Source organism: Aulonocara stuartgranti, assembly GCF_965226115.1.
Source record: "Aulonocara stuartgranti genome assembly, chromosome: 1".
Classification (NCBI taxonomy): Eukaryota; Metazoa; Chordata; class Actinopteri; order Cichliformes; family Cichlidae; genus Aulonocara; species Aulonocara stuartgranti.
This window is the reverse complement of record NC_138939.1, coordinates 37029537-37048440: the sequence shown is the minus strand read 5'-3', so window position 1 is coordinate 37048440 and position 18904 is coordinate 37029537. Positions and strand designations below refer to the sequence as shown.

The following is an 18904-nucleotide window of genomic DNA, read 5'->3' as shown; positions in this document are numbered from 1 at the left end:
GAACCACCAACCTTCTGATCAGTAGATGACCTGCTCTCCCACCTGAGCTACAGCCACCCCAAACAACACGTGTGGGCACCAAATGCTGTAAGTTTACTGATGAAGCCAGCAGTGCAGTTTGGATTCAGACTTGGTCCAAATTAACACCAGTGTAGAAGTCAAACGACCATCTTCTTTTGAAAAATCTTTATTGGAATTGACACTCAAAGGCAAAATCAAGCTCCACCCACCTCGTCATTTGACCTGTTTGTATAATAAATGAAACGGATCACATGGCTGATCTCTGCTCTTCTAATAAACGTCTTTCCTTGTGAGCAGTAAAGTGGCAGATTTCAGCACATTAGGGGGTAAAAGTCTCGTCTGCTACAATGTAACAGCTGGATGTTACTTCAGAATGGAAACCAGTGTGAAAACGTGCTGATAAAATTCTGGTTTCTCCTACTGTTCCTCGTCCTCACGAGGTCAGAGGTGTAAGAATCCCAGCTGATTCAGTGATGTCAGTCTTAAGTGATGTCATCTGCTGTGACATTGTTTTATGATGGTACTTTAAGATATTTCCATGTGGAATAAACCAAAGTGTTCTTGTTTATAAGTCACAGAGCCTTTGTTCTTTCTGATCTTTTCTGTTTGTCTCTCAGGCATCCTCGCTGCAGCCCCTTCAAAGGCCTGCGGGCTCTTCTGGTGTTTGAGAAGCCGGTGGAACTCTGGGCCCAGCTGATGACCATGGGTGGAGGCTCCTCCGTCCGGCAGTTCCAAGCAGACAAAGACGACTCTGGTACAGGATCCACACAGTGATGTCCAAACAATGCACCCTGTCTCGCTGCTGTGCTGAAACTAATGCGTTCACTTTCCCGCTCCATCCTTAGACATTCCTGCTGGCAAGTATGACCTCGTGGTGACAGACCATGCCTGTCCGCCGCTGCTCGAGAAAAGCGCAACATCACAGGAAATCCCGCTGGTGTCTCCGGAGTGGCTCATCCAGAGTCTCATCTGCGGGGAGCGCCTGGCTTTCGATTGCAAGCCTCAGTTTTGCCACGACTATTCCTCGTCCTCGTCGTCCTCATAATCTGACCCCACGTGCAAAATGCCTTTGACCAAGCTAAATGTTGAGCGTTAGTTCTGTTGCATGCTTCTGCTGTATATAACTTGATCCTGTCCGTTTTTATGAGATAATAAATTGTGACCCTTGTTTCATTTTAATGCATTGATGTTTATTTTCTCCATACAAAATGGTACACGCAACAAGCCGTTAATATTTACAGTTTATACAAGAGTCAAAGGGAGGATTCACCCACGTTACATCCAGCAGTGCTTCTGTGAGCTCTGCCTCCATGATCCAGCGTAGTTCGATGGCAGGCTGCACATTGAATCCATGTCTGTGCTTTAGGCCAAGCTAAACATAAAGATTAGCATCCTACACTGGCAGCTGCCAGTGTAGGATGCTAATCTGTCAATTAGAATAGATGCATAGCAAAGTGTCGCCATGGCTACACGCATTTACAGAGATCTGATGGTTTAAAAAGCACTCGTTTTTTTTATTTTTGACAACTGTCTTACCCGTCTGTTCAGGGCTACCTACTGCTTTCACAAATAGGACCTTGCTTGCTCAGATATATGGTATGTGGTCATTTCAAATCCAGAAACCAGGTGATGTCACAATCTCATCTTTTACATCAATTCTACAGTTTTATCAAACAAAGATCAGACTGTTCTCCACGATCTCATCGACAAAGGGAACAAACAGACTTTTCCTTTGGTTGTTTGGGCCACACTGAACTACTTCCACTCAAGTTAAGACTTTCTCTTACATGTAAATGTCTTTTTTTGATGCAGTGAGCTCTACAAAAACAGCGACGTTCATTTTTCTTGCTTCTCATGTTAACTTCAGAGCAGTTTGATCATCTCTGCATGTAAAACAAACCCAAACTATCTGCTCAGTTCAGTATTACTACAGTGAAAGTGATCATTGTAATTTGGCTGTTCAAAGATTCGGTGGAGAACACTGATGGGAGTCTCTTCTGCAGGTTAAATAACTTCCTGTGCGCTCTTCTTAAACACTGAAAAAAGCAGGAAGTATATATTTTAGATTAACTGTGGTACATGATGACCGTCTGTTGAATTTTTCTGCACCTGGACATGCGCTATAGATGACGATCACACTGGTCCTACCTGCCCAGTGTGCCTCCAGCTTGGGTGTAGTATTTGTTGTAGTCCAGTCGCAGCAACAGCTGAGCCAGATCAGAGTTTATCTGATGGTTCCTAACACTCGACAGAATTTTGAACAGGAGGGATGACTGCCGTCTGAAGCCCTGAAATTTGACAGAGTTGGCATTACAAAAATCTCTTTACAGTTTCAGACAGAGGGAAAAAAGGTGTGTATTCGCTACCTTGACTAGCAGATCGAGCTGAGCGGTTCCCCTGTCGTCCAGTGAAACCACAGTCTGACTGACCAGAGAGCAGAAGTTATGGCACAGCTCGAGGATCTCGTTGAGGCAGTGAAACACCTGAAAGTGAGAGTAGGTGAGCAGAGCGGCCTCAGGTAAGGAGGGTGAAATGTAGCAGCTGAGCATCATTTCTGTTTGGCGTCTCATACCGGCTTCAGGAGGATGAAGGACTGGGCCAGCAGGTTACTGAGGAAATGATCGTGGGCCAGTCGGATGCTCTCAAAGTCTCTGGTGGAGTTGATCTGCTGAAGCAGCTGAGAGAACTGAGACTCCAGCACATCCACCTGCAGTTTAAATAATTCAAACAGCACGTGATTCTTTTTTCCTTGAATTATTATTCCTATGATGGTTTTTAACATCAGCTTGAGTTGGAATGGAGACTGATTGCATCAGACTTGGAAATGTCATTTAATTTAGCCACAAGTCAATTTTTAAGTAGGATATGGGAGAACTGGTTAAATCTCTCAGACCCTGAGCTGGAAAGTCTTTGATGGCACCTAAAACCTTTTGCAAAAGTCATTAAATGATAATCTTGTGCGCTGGTAGTTTCAAATTCTTGGCTGCATTGTTACCTGCAAATAATACTGCAAGTTGTCGATCAAGAAGGCCATGTGGTTGCGTAGCCTCCACTTCACAGCGTCCGTCTGGCTGGACTTCAGGTGTTTCCTCTGCATCTGCAGAGCCCAGCAGTGCTGCAGCTGTGACTGCACCCGCCTCACGCTCAGCAGGTACCTGAACACAACATTGTACCTGACCACACACACGAGGAGAGGACGGTGACTGGATGCACTGGGACTAAACACATCAAAGCTGCAGTAAGGGGTGAAAACACGCACTTCTCCAGCACAGCAGGAGTGAAGAGGATGTGCAGCGGCCACTGGACCTTGTAGGTGAGACCGAGGGCTGCCCAGCCTGTGGGAGGAACCTCGCGAGGGGAAGTGTCTTGTGGAGGAGTGGCTCCTTCTCTGGGGAGTGACGCATCTGAGAAAGCAGGCACAGTAACTAACCATCAGCTCGAGATAACAGGTGTAAGTACACCAGGTGAATATTGTCTGTAAGAGTGTGTGTGGGGGAGGGTTTAAAACCTGAAGTCTGCAGTTTATGGTGTGGCGAAACACACATCTGATATGTAGCGTTTGATTTAAGTGCTTCATAAATAAATAAATACTTGTTTGTATGTAGATTAGTCCTGTTAACAGTCTCTTAACACTGACTCTGATATTTAAAATAAAATAAATGACTAATTGTTCCTTTTACATGCTTTTATACTGGAATGACTAACAGCTCTCTCTCAGCCTATATGAACTTACATTTAGGGATGACTGTGATTAATGATAAATATGACATGTTGACGGTTTGAATGTAGGTATCTAAAAGGAACCTCTCCTATTTTAATCAAAGTTCTCCAAACCTCGTCTTCACACTGGCCTCAATCACAACATAAGAATGTTGTATCTGAAATGCATCTGCAGGGCAGGATGCTGGTTTTCCCTTTGTGGGAATGTTTTAGCCCCAACAGCTGGGATATCGAACCTTCAGTGAAGCGAGAACTTTGTACTTCTGTGTTTCATTCACTCTGTGATCCACGTTTCTGTTTATTCTGCTATGACTTCAAAAATAGGCCAAAATATACACGTTGTCCTGTACACCATAAGGGTATCTGACATCTGATCAGTAAACACAGTAGCTGTGTCACAGTATAAATTCTTTGTATTAACTGTAATAAAACACTGGACAGATGATGCAGCTGTAGACATACAGCTTTAACCTGATGACAAAGCATGAAGGCTTCATTTGGAAAAAACAGTTTCGGCCAGCAGAGGGCGCCACCCGCCACAGGCCGAGTTTTACGACATCAGGAGTGGGGCTCCTAAACAAAGGTTGCACTGTGACCCAGTGAGCCCACCTTTGCCGTCTTTGCCCTGGTAGTCCACGGTGAGGTGCAGCAGAGGCAGGAGGTTGTCATCGTCCAGCAGCACCTTATGAGCTGCCTGCTGGAAGGCTACGTTTACATCTGTGCAAAAGAAATTACATGATATGACGCTGCAAGAGCTTTGACCTTGAGTGTGCTTTTACCTTAATGCTGCTTTATGAGCAGAGACACAGAACCTGCACACATTTCAAGTCATGTGTCTGTTTCTTGCAAATGTTTTGTTTTATCATTAAGATTTTTCTTCTTTTTTTTTTTGGCATGCAGCACGGCACGAAAGACGTGAACACATCATGACAAACAGCTGCATACTGTGTTTAACTGTGTAACTTACCTGTGAACAAATAAGCAGAGAGGGGAAGCTGTTTGAGAATATTTACCGTGCTCAGTGACAGCCGTCGGAGGAGTCTTCAGCATGTGCTGCGCCAGGTCAATAAAAACCTGGTAGAGCTCTCCGCGACCCAGGAGGTAGAAGTCCTTAATGATCTGGGAACAAAGAAAACACAAACATCAGCACGGTTCATTTCACGCTGATTTATGATGCAGAACCAAGGGCGATGAGGACAAACCTTGAGCTGCTCAAGCAGATCTGCCTCTTCCACCATTAGAGTCCAGAGGTGCTGCAAATCAGTAAGACAGCATGAGGGCTTTGTAAAAGCAGCTCGCTAGTTTTCCTTCTTTAATGCTAAAAATGATGCTGTCCCTGATGAGCTCACCTCTGCCACTGTGCTCCTTATGCGATCGATCAAATTCTCAAAATCCACCAGGCTGAAAAGCGTCTGCTGTTTGAGTCGATGCAGCTCAGCAGCAAACATGTCTTCCTGGTGTTTCAGTATAGAGCCTGAAAATACAAAGGAAACATGTTGGGTTGTTCCACACAAAAAGAAGAGGTCACACTCCAATAGGTTACAACAGAAGCTCCCAGTACCAGCTGTGGATGGGCTGTGGTTGTGGTTTTCAAACATCTGGACAGATTCTCCCACAAAGAGGATTTTCTCGGCCACTCGGATGGGGATGTAAGAAGGCAGCATCTCTGTGCGCAGGGAGAACTGCTGCAGAGATGGAGCCAGCATGTTCTCCTCCTCGATGAGCCTCTGCACAACAGCGCACACCGACATTAAAAGACACTCGCAGTTCAGCGCTGGATGCACGTCCGTGCGTGCCACTCACCAGGTCCTGTAATTCTCGGAGCTGCTTCCCGCTCAAGCCTCCGAGTCCCAGGTCTTCTTCTTCCTCCTCTTGGTTGGCAGCAGCTCCTCCAGCACTGGGACCCTGCTTCACAAAAAACTCCTCGCTTTGGTCCAGCAGCAGCCCGTGCAGCATCCAAGCTGCCAGCTGCTTGTACATCACACCGTGGCACACGGCCAAAATCCTGCACATTCAAAAAAACAAAAGGATAGCTGATATCAGTGTTCAATGATAAGAAAGTATAAACATCCTACTGATTCTATGGCACGTGCTGTCATGCAAGACAATGCACATTTATGCACATCCACAAAACGTTATTTTAGAAACAGCAGCAATGGACAACTACACCACGTCCAGTTCTATCCTCACACTGTGTGTTAGTGTTCATCTCTGTGTGTCTTTGGTCTCCCTGAGGCTGCTTCTGCTGCAGGTTTCTTCCTGTTAAAAGGGAGTTTTTCTTTTCCACTGTCGCCAAAGTGCTTGCTCATAGGGGGGTCATATGATTGTCAGAGTTTCTCTACCTTACAGTATAAAGCACCTGAGGCGTTGGTGCTATATAAATACAACTAAATTTGACTGAGAAAGAGAAGAATGTGCAGACAGCAGCCACGCCTTAAAGTGTAACATGTTTAGTGTACGTGAGGACATGATTCACAGAATCCTGCTAAACAAACCTGAAGCTGGTGATTGAGACCATAAAGTAACCAGTGAAGTGTTTATGAAGCTGATCCAAAGCACTTCTGCTTCAGCTTTCAGGAACTTGAATCTGTCTTTAACATCAGCTCTACTGTTGCACACATGAACCTTCAAAACGAACGATTATTAGAGGAAGTACTGAACTCACTGTAGAAAACCCTTCAAAGCGTGGCACCATAATACAATCAACACCACAATGACAACTAGGCATTAAAAACAGTCCACAGGTTAATGAAGTTCACGTGCTTTGTCCTTTGTAGTTTGGAGCGGTGACAATCAAAGCACGGGTCGAGGTCACGAGGAATGAGCATCAATGAATTTGAATAGCTCGCTGGGATAAATGAGTTTGTTTAGCTCATGAAGGAAACACCGACACAGGGTTACACACAGTCTCTGTGGCAGGATAACGTATGTATTTTTACACCAACGCTAAAACTGTGATAAACATAGACTTACTTTTCCAAGGCCATGCGTACCGGAGGTAGCCCCCCACAGCTGTGCTTGTACACCGTCTCCAGGATCTGGCAGCCGTGGATCTAATTCAGCAGACACAAGAGGTATTTACAACACGCCAGGCCCTCCTGATGCATTACAGAGCATCTCACTGTACGGTGACCAAGCGCTCATCTGAAGGTCCATTTTCATGACGATAACAACACATTTATCTATTCTATTATGGTCCATATACCATAGGAAACATGCTGGTATGCTACATTACTAAACAGAGAGAGAAGAGTATTCATTTCTTGGACTTTCAGTGAACAGATGCTGGAGAAGTGCTGCTGTCTCTCCTTTATTCAGTAATGATGTGTCTCTGCTTTACCTTCTGTGACTTTATCGTCTCGACCACCACCATCACAGATGGAAACAGCAACTGGAACTAAACAAACACAAACCAAGTCAGCATTAGATTTTAGTTAAGAAGAAAATCTTCATGTGTTTTTTAGTCTTTACCTGATCAAGCTTGTAGTTAACATGGGATATCGTCAGATGTGGATCTCCGAGGAACTGAAACAAACAAGAGAGTGAAATGAGCCTCGTCTCACACGCGGTGCTGTTCTTGGCTCTTTCCTGACTTTACCTCTTGTTCGAGGTCCAGCAGGGCCTGCCTGTAGGGCTGCAGCATGGAGTCCAGCCCCGTGCAGAAAGCCCGCAGGTAAATCCCATGAAGCCCGGTCTGGCTGGGCTGGCTGCTGTGATGCTCCTGCACAGCAGGGACGTATTACTGAACAATGAGACTGTGTCTAAGACGCAGTCAAAAAGAAAAAAAATCATCACGTATAAATGTTTTAGGACTCACTTGTGGATGAACATGTCCCGTGTGTTGTTCTATAAACTCTGTAAAGCGTATATAATCTGAGCCCAGTTTACAGAGTCTGTTGAGGACACTGGTCTCACTGGGGTGAAGGAAGGGCAGGTCCTGGGACACCTGAAGGTGACGTAAAAACAAGTTATGTGTGCCTAAGAAATGCATAAAAGTTAGAATGATGGATTACACCAACGCGCCTCCTTTCCTCTGATTTCAGTCACTATTAATACTGTAAAATGCAACAGTTTCATCCAGACGAGGCTAAATCAGTAAATCGCTTCTCCTTTGTCCTTTAAATGACTAAATAAAGTTGAATCAGAATCAGAGAAACTTTATTTATTGCAGGGCGTTGTCATAGTAACCTACAACAAAGCAATCTTAAAAATAAAGTGCTGATAAAGAGATAAATATATAACCATTTAACATAAAATATAACACTGATACTTCATTTTATGTATGTCTCTTGCTAGTTCTGACGTGATGCATTTTCATGGTGTGTTTTACTGTTACCGTCATTCCTGCTGTTCTGAGCTCGTAGTTCCCATGGGTTGCCTGTACATACATTAAACAGTCTCTGACCATATTTCAGATAAGTGTGCACTACCCCAACATTACACATGAACAATGACAAATAAACAAAATCAATGTACTTCTTTTTAGCAGAACTGAGCCATGACATCATTACTTGCACTATTTTAACCATTTCACATGTCTGCAGTGAAAACGTTCAGTTGTTGTGACTCAGCACACTGTATGTGCACAGGTCTTACATGTGCAGTGAAGATGACATCATGACATAATCTGCAACTGGTGCGTCGTTCCCGTTTCCTGAAGTGGCTGAAAGTGTTCACTACAGAGTTGCTAGTATTCGATTATTTACTGGATGCTGTGTTTTTGTAATGAGGGCAGCAGAATGCTGCACAGCCTGGCACCGTCACATCAGACCTGTGTGCAGCTTGCATGATGTTTGCATGCATTCCCAATACAGTCAGGCACACATGCAGCCTGGCTGAACACTGTGACTGGGAGCAGTTGCCTCCCTGTGTTACCCCTAATGATTATCTTTGAAACTTGTCTAATAAATTAATTATACACTGAATATTTCAGCCACAACTCACTACCTGGGTTTTTCTTATCAGAGACCCCAGGTACTCTGATAATATGTATCTATATATGAATCTCCAAAAGCTGTTCATCTGGACGTTTTCAGTGGGAGAAACGTTTCGTCACCATCCAGGTGACGTCTTCAGTCTCAGCTGACTGCAGGTTTCAATCTTATAAACAGTACATTTGCATAATGACTGAAACCAGCCCACTGAAGGAACAATGGGTTGGGAGGTCAGTTCCTTCATCATGACTATGCAAATTCTCATGACCATTGATCAACAACCACTGATCAATAACCATGAGTACCACTCAGAAAGAGTTGGGGAATGGCTGCAATCACAGCATTGTAAGATGGCGAAACGCGGTTATCCTAATTGGGCTTTTATCAAGTCAGCAAAGATGCAGAGAAGAGAAGATCAGACACCAGCGAGGGAGGATAAGAAAGACAGACACAACAACATCCCCTATGTAGCCGGTGCATCAGAGAAACTCAGGAGAGTTTTCTCCAAGTACGACATCCCAGATTACTTCAGACCCAGCAACACGCTCAGACCCAAACTGGTTCACCCGAAAGACAAAACTCCTAAACATAAATTTAATAATGTAGTGTATGATGCCAGACCTCTACATTGGAGAGACCAAACAGCCACTTCATAAGCGCATGGCACAACATAGAAGAGCCACCTCCACGGGACAAGACTCAGCTGTTCATCTGCATCTGAAGGTCAAAGGTCACTCTTTCGAGGCCGCCAATGTTCATATTTTGGACAGAGAGGATAGATGGTTTGAAAGGAGTGAAAGAAGCCATTTATGTCCACTGTGAGCGACCATCTTTGAGCAAAGGCGGGGTTTACGACACCAACTGTCTGCCATCTATAATCCAGTTTTGAGATCTTTCCCAGACACCTTAACGCCCACTCACATCCTGGGCCATCTGACCTCAGGAAATCACATGATAGGGTGGGGCCAGGTTTCACAATGAGCTCACCCGAAACCCTGGCTGATTGTGACCTTGGCTCGTGTGATTAGGTAGAGGATCACCAGGGGGTCCTTTGTCCCTCTCGGAGGAAACTCCCACAGGGCTTTAATCTGGGACTCTCCACCATTTGACCTTAGAACTGAAGAAGCTTTTCTGATGAGAGGTGAAACGTCTTCAAGCAACTGCTTGGCTCTGCTTCGTGAGCCACCATTATCTTTATTGCCGCTCGTCCATTTCAACATAAAACACACCCACTTTCGTGACAGCAAACACTCCCCGTTGCCACTACGGTGGACCACAAGGGACAGTAAGCACGGAGTGCAAACATTATCAGCAATACAACATCTCCCTTTTTTTTTTAGATGCCCACCAGTGACACAGCTGGTATACATTTCAAAATAGAACATCCCGAACCTGAGGATAAGGAACAGTTTTTCAACATTGCCATGTGTAAAATTACTGCGGCCTAAACTAACAACAACAATGCGATGTGGGATATGCACTCATTAGTACATGGACATTTGACATGTTTCCTTTTTGTTTTTTGTTAGGGCAGCGATCCGCCTACACCCTTTACATCACAGGTCAAGAATAACCCTCGGTTTGACCACTCGTCCTGATCTGGTGGTCAGTGCAGGGCTAGTGTCCATGGTTGGTGTTGTAGTGTCTCTAGATAGTGACAGGGGCTCTGCTTGTTGTTGAGCCGCACTATCTGGCTGGGTTACCAGATCGGATGTTGGTGCTGAAGGTGCCGGTGACGCCTTGGCGCCTCTCAGGTGCCGTCGGTTACGCCGTATAGTCTGTCCCTCGCCAGTGTGGATCACGAAAGAGCGGGCAGTCTCTGCAGGTCGGATGATGACAGCCGGTTTCCAGGCTCCGGACTCGTGCTGAAAGCGAATGTGGTCCCCCTGCTGCAGCCTCGGTAGTGGTGTGGCGCTGCGATTGTAGTAACGCCTCTGATGCTCTTGTCTTTCCATCCGTGTTTTTTGCACAACCGTCGGGCTTATGATGCGAGGTACCAGGTGGCATCCGGTAACAGAGCGTAGACGTCGACTCATGAGGAGCTGCGCGGGTGACCTGAAGCTGTCGACTGGCGTGTTCCTTTGCTCCAATAGGGACAGGTAGGGATCTACTCCCTGAGCATGAGCTTTATCCAGAACTGATTTGGCCATCTTGACTGTTCTTTCGGCAAGGCCGTTGCTTTGCGGGTACAAAGGACTTGAGGTCGTGTGGACAAAGTCCCATGTGACTGCAAAATCCTTGAACTCTCGAGAGCTGTATTGTGGGCCGTTATCTGAGATAAGCGTCTCTGGTATACCATGTCTGGCGAATATGGCCTTGAGCTTTTTGATGACGGACCCTGCAGTGGTAGAGAATAGCCTTTCGACCTCAAAGTAGCGGCTGTAGTAGTCCACAACTACCAAGTAGTCCCGTCCACGCCATGTGAAGAGATCTGAGGCCACTGCCTGCCATGGCCTCTCAGGGATCTGGTGTGGGATGAGAGGTTCTTTGGGATTCGCCGCGCGCCTCTCCTGACATATGGAACAGTTTTCCACCGTGGCAGCTATGTCCTTGCCCATGCCTGGCCAGAAGAGGGCGTCCCTTGCTCTCTGCTTACTCCTCTCAATCCCCATGTGCCCAGTGTGGATTCTCTCCAGCATGTTGTTTCTTAGGGCTGTTGGCACTATAATTTTGTCACCTTTGAAGATGATGCCATGGGAGTGTGAAATTTCATCTCTGAAAGTCCAGAAGTCCAAAAGGGTTTTGGGGCATTTTTTTCTGTCCTCAGGCCAGCCATCCTGCACAATTTGCTTCAGCAGGGTGAGCTGCGGGTCGCATCCTGTTGCAGCCTGTATCTCTGAGAGTTTTTTGTCACTTACTGGGAGGCTGTTTATCACCGAGTGGATCTGGTCCTCCATGCCTTCACTCAGCGTGCTGTCTTGGTCGGGCAATGGTTTCCTGGACAGTGTGTCGGCCACAGGTATGTCTTTTCCGGGCCGGTGCACGATCTCTATGTCGTATCTCTGCAGCTGTAACAGCATGCGCTGCAGACGAGCAGGGGCTACAGAGATTGGTTTCTTCAGTATGTGCTCCAACGGCTTGTGGTCCGACTCTACGATGACTCTCCTGCCGTATATGTACGTGTGGAAACGCTTGCATCCAAACAGCACTGCAAAGAGCTCTTTTTCGATCTGTGCATAGTTGACTTCTGTTAGGGTCAGTGTCTTTGAAGCATATGCTATTGGATGTCCGTCCTGCATTAACACAGCTCCCAAACCATACTTTGATGCATCTACCTGTAGCCGTAGCTCCTTGGTCGTGTCGTAGTATGCCAGTATGGGGCCTGGTTCTCTGGTTATGAGATCTTTCATTTGCTGGAAGACTCTGTCGTGGGTCTGATCCCAGATGAACTCTGAGTCTTGTTTGAGCAGCTGACGCAGCGGTGCGTTCACCTCTGATAGTCGTGGTGCGAATCTGGACAGGTAGTTCGCCATTCCAAGGATTGTCTCAAGCTCATTCTTATTCTCAGGAGGTGGCATGTCCTTTATGGCCTGCAGTTTCTTTGGGTCTGGCTGGATGCCCTCCCGGGTGAGTTTGTGTCCAAAGTAGCTCACTTCTGTGGCGCCTATGACACATTTCTCTGGATTGAGACGTACTCCTCGCTCCCGTGTGCGCTCAAGCATGGCACGGAGGTTCTCGTCGTGTTCCTCCTTTGTCCTGCCAAACACGAGGATGTCATCCACGATGGCTGCCACTCCATTGAGCCCTTCATACGTCTCATCGATTTTCCTTTGGAAAATGTCCTGTGCTGATATTATCCCAAAAGGAAGGCGCAGAAAACGGTACCTGCCAAAGGTCGTGTTGAAGGTGGTGAGGAGCGATGACTTGGTGGTTAGTTGGATGGCCCAATAGCCTGAGCGAGCATCCATGACACTGAAGTACTGTGCTCCTGCCAGCTTTGGTGTGATGTCATCCAATGTTGGAAGCGGGTAATGAGGTCTTTTGATGGCTTTGTTTAATTCGCGAGGATCGAGGCATACTCTGAGCTTCCCAGTACGCTTCTCTGCGACCACCAGTCCGTTTACCCATTCTGTGGGTTCTTTTACTTTGATGATTATGCCGTTTTTCTCCATGTCATCCAACTCCCGTTTCAGTCGTTCCCGCAGTGTGAAAGGGATCCTCCGGGGGGGGCACACAACGGGCATGGCGTCTGGGTCAATGTGTAAGTCGCATTCTCCTGGGAATTTCCCTATGCCCTCGAACACATCGGCAAACTCCTCCATGACATTTGTGATCTGTACTGACATGACCAGCTTGACTAGGTTTAGATCCAGGCATGCTCTCAACCCTAGGATGGGGGGTGCTGCAGTGTCTACTATGTCAAATGTCAGCATCTTGTGAATGCCTTTCCACCTGCACTTCAACTGGCATGTGCCCTTGATGTTGAGCTTTTCTCCTCCATAGCCAGATAGTGTGCGTGTGGGCGGTGCCAAGCTAACCTGCTTAAAACACTTCTTAAACAATCGGGCAGGGATGACGTTAGCAGTGGCTCCTGTGTCAAGCTTAAAACTCACGGTGTGATGCAGTGAGCCTACTTCTACGTCGGCGTAAGCCTGTTCATCGGCCTCCCCTTCGTTGCACTTTGTTATGGAATCTATGAATAGCTCCGCTTCATCGCTTGGAGTGTCAGGGTTAATAGAGTACACTGGGTTGGGTTGGTGTGGTGCTTGTGAACGGCATGCTTTGGCAAAGTGGTTCATTTTATTGCACTTTTTGCACCTCTTCCCTTTTGCAGGACACTCCTCCTTCTGGCTGTGTGCTCGTGCACATCTTCCACACACTTTTCCCATCTTATTATAATGAGGTGCCCTCCTATCTTTTGTTTGTGTTTGTGTCCAAAGTTTGTGTCCAAAGTATCCCACTTCTGACACCATGTAATATTCTGTCTCAAACTTATGAATAACGTGTTCATAATCTGCTTCGTGAGCCACCATTATCTTTATTGCCGCTCGTCCATTTCAACATAAAACACACCCACTTTCGTGACAGCAAACACTCCCCGTTGCCACTACGGTGGACCACAAGGGACAGTAAGCACGGAGTGCAAACATTATCAGCAATACAACAGTCCAGACGCTTTTCTTTCCAAGCTCTTTAGACTACGATGACCTGGATGACTGAGGACCTTCACAGACATTCAGCAGGTCCTCTTGAATATGTTTACATGCCAAAATGCATCGATTTGCAGTAATGTGATTGGCTGATACTCGCGTAAACGAACAGGGGTACCTAATAAAGAGGCAGGTGAGTGACGTTTCATCTTGCAGTATTTAAACCTGCCAATTGTCTCGTTCAGTAACTATCCTAGCAAAAATGTATATCCTTAATATAGTGCTACCAAAGCTAATAATTTAGCTCATGCATAATTAATAAATTGTAATACATTGCCAAGCTTTGACTTGTAACCACATGCATATTAGCTAACATCTGGGCGAAGTTATCGTATCGGAGAACTGCAGTGTTTCCGTGTTACCTGTAAACCGGTTCGTTTGTTCCATGTAAAAATCGTCCCCGGGTATCCGCTCAGCGCCAGTAAGAGCTCGTGAATCATGTCAATTAAACTTAAAGTGTCTGAAATTGAAATGTAGCGGAGAGATTCCCATTCAGCCACCAAAACAAACCGCCGCCGGAGCCGTCGCAGATTTGTTACGTGAGCGCGAAAAGCATCACGGGAAGAGTGCTGCCGGAGCAGGAGACAGTACTCCTCGGTAGTGGAGTAGTCAGGCTTGCGATGTTATTTGTTTTTAAAATCGACAAGAGCTTTTAGCAACTCCAAGCGTGCTTTGTTTGGATTTCAATGAGCTCTGTGATATACACAAGCCAGCTCATGGGAATTGTAGTTTTTTTTCCTGTGCACTAAGATATCGTCGCGAGTCTGGCGTCATCATTCGGCCATGTAACTAGCTGAAACGCATCGCAACGGAGAGCGTTTGGTATGTCGTAGTTACTGTATAAAATACAAACTTTATATTTCCTGTGCAAGCAACGGCAACCCCGTTACTCTCGTTTATGTCTGTGTTTTTGCTGTTAGCGTGTCTTCTGCTGTAGCTAATGTTATTCCACTAGCCGTATGTCCTAACGTTAGTTCGTGGAGTCGGTTTGTTGGGTCCACTCTGGTATATTTACTAGTTGACACAACAAACGTTAGGCTGCTCTCAGGCAAGTCAGCAGGAAAACACCAGCGGTTTAAAACTAGTAGGGCCACCGCCATTTTACGTCATCTTGTTGAGTTTAAGTGGCGTGATTCACGCTAGCACTGCTAACCGCTAACAAATAAATAAGCTGCTGCTAGTTTTCTGTTGTTCTTCTAACCGTAAAACCGTGTCTGAATGCAGGGATGGCGGGGGAGAGTGGCGGAGAGGACGTGGTTGCAGAGTACCTGGGCCAGAATCCGCAGCTGGCCCAATGGGTGGAAACATTCAGAAGCTACTGTGAAAGCAACAAGCAGTGGGTCGCTCGGAGAGAGTTCATCCTTAGGAACATGGAGGCTTTCCCGACAGTGAAGCCAGGAGTCTCCAGCAGCAGCCTGGACAGGCTGCTCTCTTTGTCCATGGTCTGGGCTAATCACGTTTTCCTGGGCTGCAGGTAGGACACGCTGATGAAGCAGAATGACAAAGCTGTGGATGCTCTCCGCTAAAACAAGAGTTCATTGTTACCTTTTAAATCCCTCAGCTATCCACAGGCTGTAATGGACAAGATCAAAGAGATGGGAGAAGGGATAAAAGTCCAAGATCCTCCTGTTCACAAAACAACAAAAGATGAATTCACTGCCAGAGGAAAGAGGAGCGCATCAGCTGGTAAGCAGTGCACATGTTTAACATTTCATCTTCACAGGTTAACTACATGTTATTTAATGGGGTCCAGGTTTTTCTGCTGCTGCTTGGTAACGACAGAAAATCATAATTAATTGATTTCGGCTACTCATTAATGCAAGACACAATCATGCATTTGTTGCACTTAGAAGGCAGCTGTTAATGATCCTCCTCAAAGGTTGCCTTTTGTAACCTTGGCATAATAGTTACTTCCTGTTGACCACAGGCTCCATCCATCCTCAGGGATCGAGCTGAGTTTTAGCCAAATTTGACCCCTGTAGAGAAATGGGGACACTCGATGACAAAACAAATGAATGCAGAAGAATATTTCTTTTATGCAGATTACCTAATCATTAGGAGCCCAAATAATAATTGAAATATAATGCAAATAATTGCAAAGCTGAGTGTTTGGCCTGCAGTCTCATACTTCTACCTTCTGTGGAATATTCAGGGTGATACATACATAGAAAACCAATGGTGACAGGTGACATTAACACACCTGTACAGATTATGTCATCAAAAACAGCCGTAAAGATAATATTCTACAGCCATGTTGATTTGGCTGTAGTTGTGTATATTATTTAAAAGCCCCGTTAACAATGCTTAAATGCTTATCGTGCATTGTGATTGCATTGGATTCAAATACTATTAGTGACTTCACGCTCTGAATTTCCACTGGAACATCGCCGCAGGTCAGATTCTCAACTCAGAAAGTCGGAGCAGCCGACCAAGCCTGACTCAACAATCCATGATGGCGGCTGTGAATGCAAACAGCAGTAAATCTGTAATACTTTAATTCTGGATTGTGTCTGTTGTGTGTTTGTGACTAAGCCGCAGACAGAGCAGGGAGCAGCATCTACCACAAACGGGCTGCAGGGTGTTTAAGTGCAAAAAACAAACACTGCATGCTAAGAAGCAAAAGAGATCCTGTCACACGTGTGACCACGGACATATATGAACACAGAGTAACATTTACATTAGTTTCATTCCCCATGATAACAGCTTAAGGTTACCTTGGACGGCCTTTACAAGTGATGTGACTTCAATCCAAGAATAGATTTGACAGTTTTCTGTAGCTCGTTACAACAAATCCATTCACTGCTGTTCTCTGTTGCTGTGAGGTTTCAGTGTGTTTTCTCCACACCCACACCTGAGGCTCCGTTTCCTCATTAAATGCAGATCCCTGTGCAGTGAACGTTTTCCTGCCTGCTGTGTCGTCTTTTGCAGAGCTTGAGGATGACACCTGCGTGAAAAGAGCCAAGGCTGGGCCTAATGAGCTCGACAGCAGACCTACGCTCAGGACGGCGGCGCGGCCTGCGAGTCAGAAGCTGGGACCACCTCCACAGGCTCCAGCTGAGCACCAGCCCTTCTTCAACCGCCTGTACAAGGCTGTGGCGTGGAAGCTGGTGTCGGCCGGGGGCTTTGGGCCCAACTTGGACCATTTTGAAATCCTTCGCAGCTGCGTGGAGTCGTGCAAGCAAACCCTGACGTGCGTGTTTGTGCCGCTTAAGGACATCACGGGCCTCCCCGCAGGACGCACACAGAAGGAAGGCCACGTGTGTGAAATTCGCTGTCAGACTGTTTTCATGGGCACAGGATATGGGCGCGACGAGGCCGCTGCCAGAGCCATGGCTTCCAAAGAAGCCCTTAAAGTATTTCAGGGGCGGAAAGTCACTGTAAAGATCTGTCGGCGGAGGTACAAAGGAAAAGACGTGGATGATCTGATGCTGTTGGATGAACAGCCCCGCAGTCAGGGCTTTCCTCCTGCTCTCAGCTACCCTTTTCAGGACGAGCAGCTGGAAGACGGTTCATCGTAGAAGCTTTGACTGGGCGGAGCTACTGAAGGTGTTCGCGCCTGTGTCGGGACCAGACTGTTATGCAGCTGACCATCGTAGCTAATCCCAGAGAATATTAGGTAACTTGGAGCATTAACTGTCATGGTGCATTTCACACAATACCTTCATTTCTAAATAATCTTACCTGGTACCTGATATTTTCAGCCATTATCTGAGTTGTAAAGACAGCAAACAGCGAACCAAAGTGTGGAGTGGGCGCCTGTGGCACTGGTTAAAAGCAGCCACCAATGAGCAAAACTGCAATTTACACCGTTTGACTGTTTAAGCAGTTTGGCCAGTAGCTCGTCCCCACTTCCTGTGTCACAGCTTTTTATCTGCTGATTTCATGACTGTAACACAGGAGTACATGAGGTGTTATTTGATTGGTAGGGATCGAGTTTTTTAGGTTCCAACTTACAAGCAAAGTGAGTCACACGGTCTCAACAATAACAGCTTCAATAACCTGTCAGGGTAACGATTCTCTTCTAAACATGATGTTCCTTACTGAGAATATTAAAAACATCAGACTGTGGCGCACCAGTCCACATTTAGTTTACTTTTTTCTTGTTTCAGTGATAAATGTCAGTCTTTTCCTTTAATTGTACTTGTGAAGGGTTGCAATGACATTGTTCTGTCGTGAGCTGCACTTAAAGAGGGGGACCTCTCATGCTCATTCCCATCTCTGTAACATAATTCACAATCATTCTTCCTTGTTTTCAGCCCCTCCCCCTGTCTGAAACCAGCTGATTCAGCTCCTTTCCCTCTCAGTCAGCTGTATTCTAATTGGCTGCCTGTCATGAACAGCAGTATGATCAGTGTGCTGTAAGCCACGCCTGCTCTCGCTGATGTCATACAGAGCCAAGAGGAGAAAAACTGGCAGCTTTTGGCTCACACGTGTTACTTGCACATTCCCTGGTTTTTCTAAACACTGGTTTTATTGTTAATATGAGCGTCGCCCACTGTAACAGTACATGTGATATCATATTAGGCTGCACCTTATTGAATTGATCACATTATTCTTAATTTTTTGATTAGCTTGGAGAAACAGTGCGTTGATTATGTCTTAGTTGAGATAAACTTCTGAAATCCTGGTTACAGTCATGGTTACTGGTTTGCAGTTCTTCATGGAACTGGCATCCCAGGCTTAAGTGATTTAAAAACATGTCCACACAGACTTAACTAAAGATTGTTTGTTTTATTATTATTCAGACAGAAACTGAGGGAGACTCTGCCAACTACAGTACCTGTTTGACTGTAAATGCTACTGCTTTTCTTTGATATTATTATTAATAAGTTGATGTTAAAAAAGAGAAAGTTTGAAGTATTTGGTTGTTAATATGAAGAATGTGCGTTTGGACACGCGTGTGTGTTTCTGATGTGTTTGAGGGTAACGTGCTGCCGTAACGTGTTTGTTTCTTTCTTGCAGTCTCGGTTGAAATTGAACAGGGTTGCGTTAGATTGTGAGTATCTGTACTGTTCCATGTACGTTTACACCAGTGCTCCTGTTTCTATATAATTTTTAAATAAACCAAATTGAAACTAA

At 45.8% G+C, this 18904-nt stretch overlaps 3 protein-coding genes across 11 annotated transcripts in view; 2 read left to right on the top strand and 1 right to left on the bottom strand.

Annotated features, from left to right (window-relative positions):
* The window catches only part of tp53bp1 (tumor protein p53 binding protein, 1), a 22512-nt gene extending 21312 nt beyond the window's left edge, over positions 1–1200 (top strand). For all 9 annotated transcript variants that reach the window (XM_082513223.1, XM_082513224.1, XM_082513227.1 and 6 more), the window contains 2 exons: positions 639–775; positions 867–1200. In XM_082513223.1, coding sequence (XP_082369349.1) covers positions 639–775; positions 867–1066 — 337 coding nt within the window. In that variant the 3' untranslated portion in view covers positions 1067–1200. The remainder of the gene's footprint in view (positions 1–638; positions 776–866) is intronic.
* On the bottom strand, positions 1193–14291 carry tubgcp4 (tubulin gamma complex component 4). The gene is made up of 18 exons (XM_082514904.1): positions 14188–14291; positions 7559–7687; positions 7340–7462; positions 7213–7266; positions 7082–7138; positions 6715–6794; positions 5545–5746; positions 5303–5468; positions 5091–5215; positions 4944–4994; positions 4755–4860; positions 4351–4458; positions 3281–3425; positions 3017–3194; positions 2594–2728; positions 2388–2504; positions 2170–2309; positions 1193–2057 (listed from the first exon to the last, which is right to left on the bottom strand). Exons 1-18 carry the CDS (start codon positions 14263–14265, stop codon positions 2051–2053), a joined length of 2001 nt encoding a protein of 666 aa, XP_082371030.1. The 5' UTR covers positions 14266–14291; the 3' UTR covers positions 1193–2050.
* cdkn2aip (CDKN2A interacting protein) lies at positions 14264–18904 on the top strand (the record flags this gene model as incomplete). The annotated part of the gene is given in 5 exon segments (XM_082518447.1): positions 14264–14294; positions 14297–14422; positions 15050–15299; positions 15387–15511; positions 16754–18904. Coding segments are annotated over 5 exon segments (1122 nt in total). The 3' UTR covers positions 17344–18904.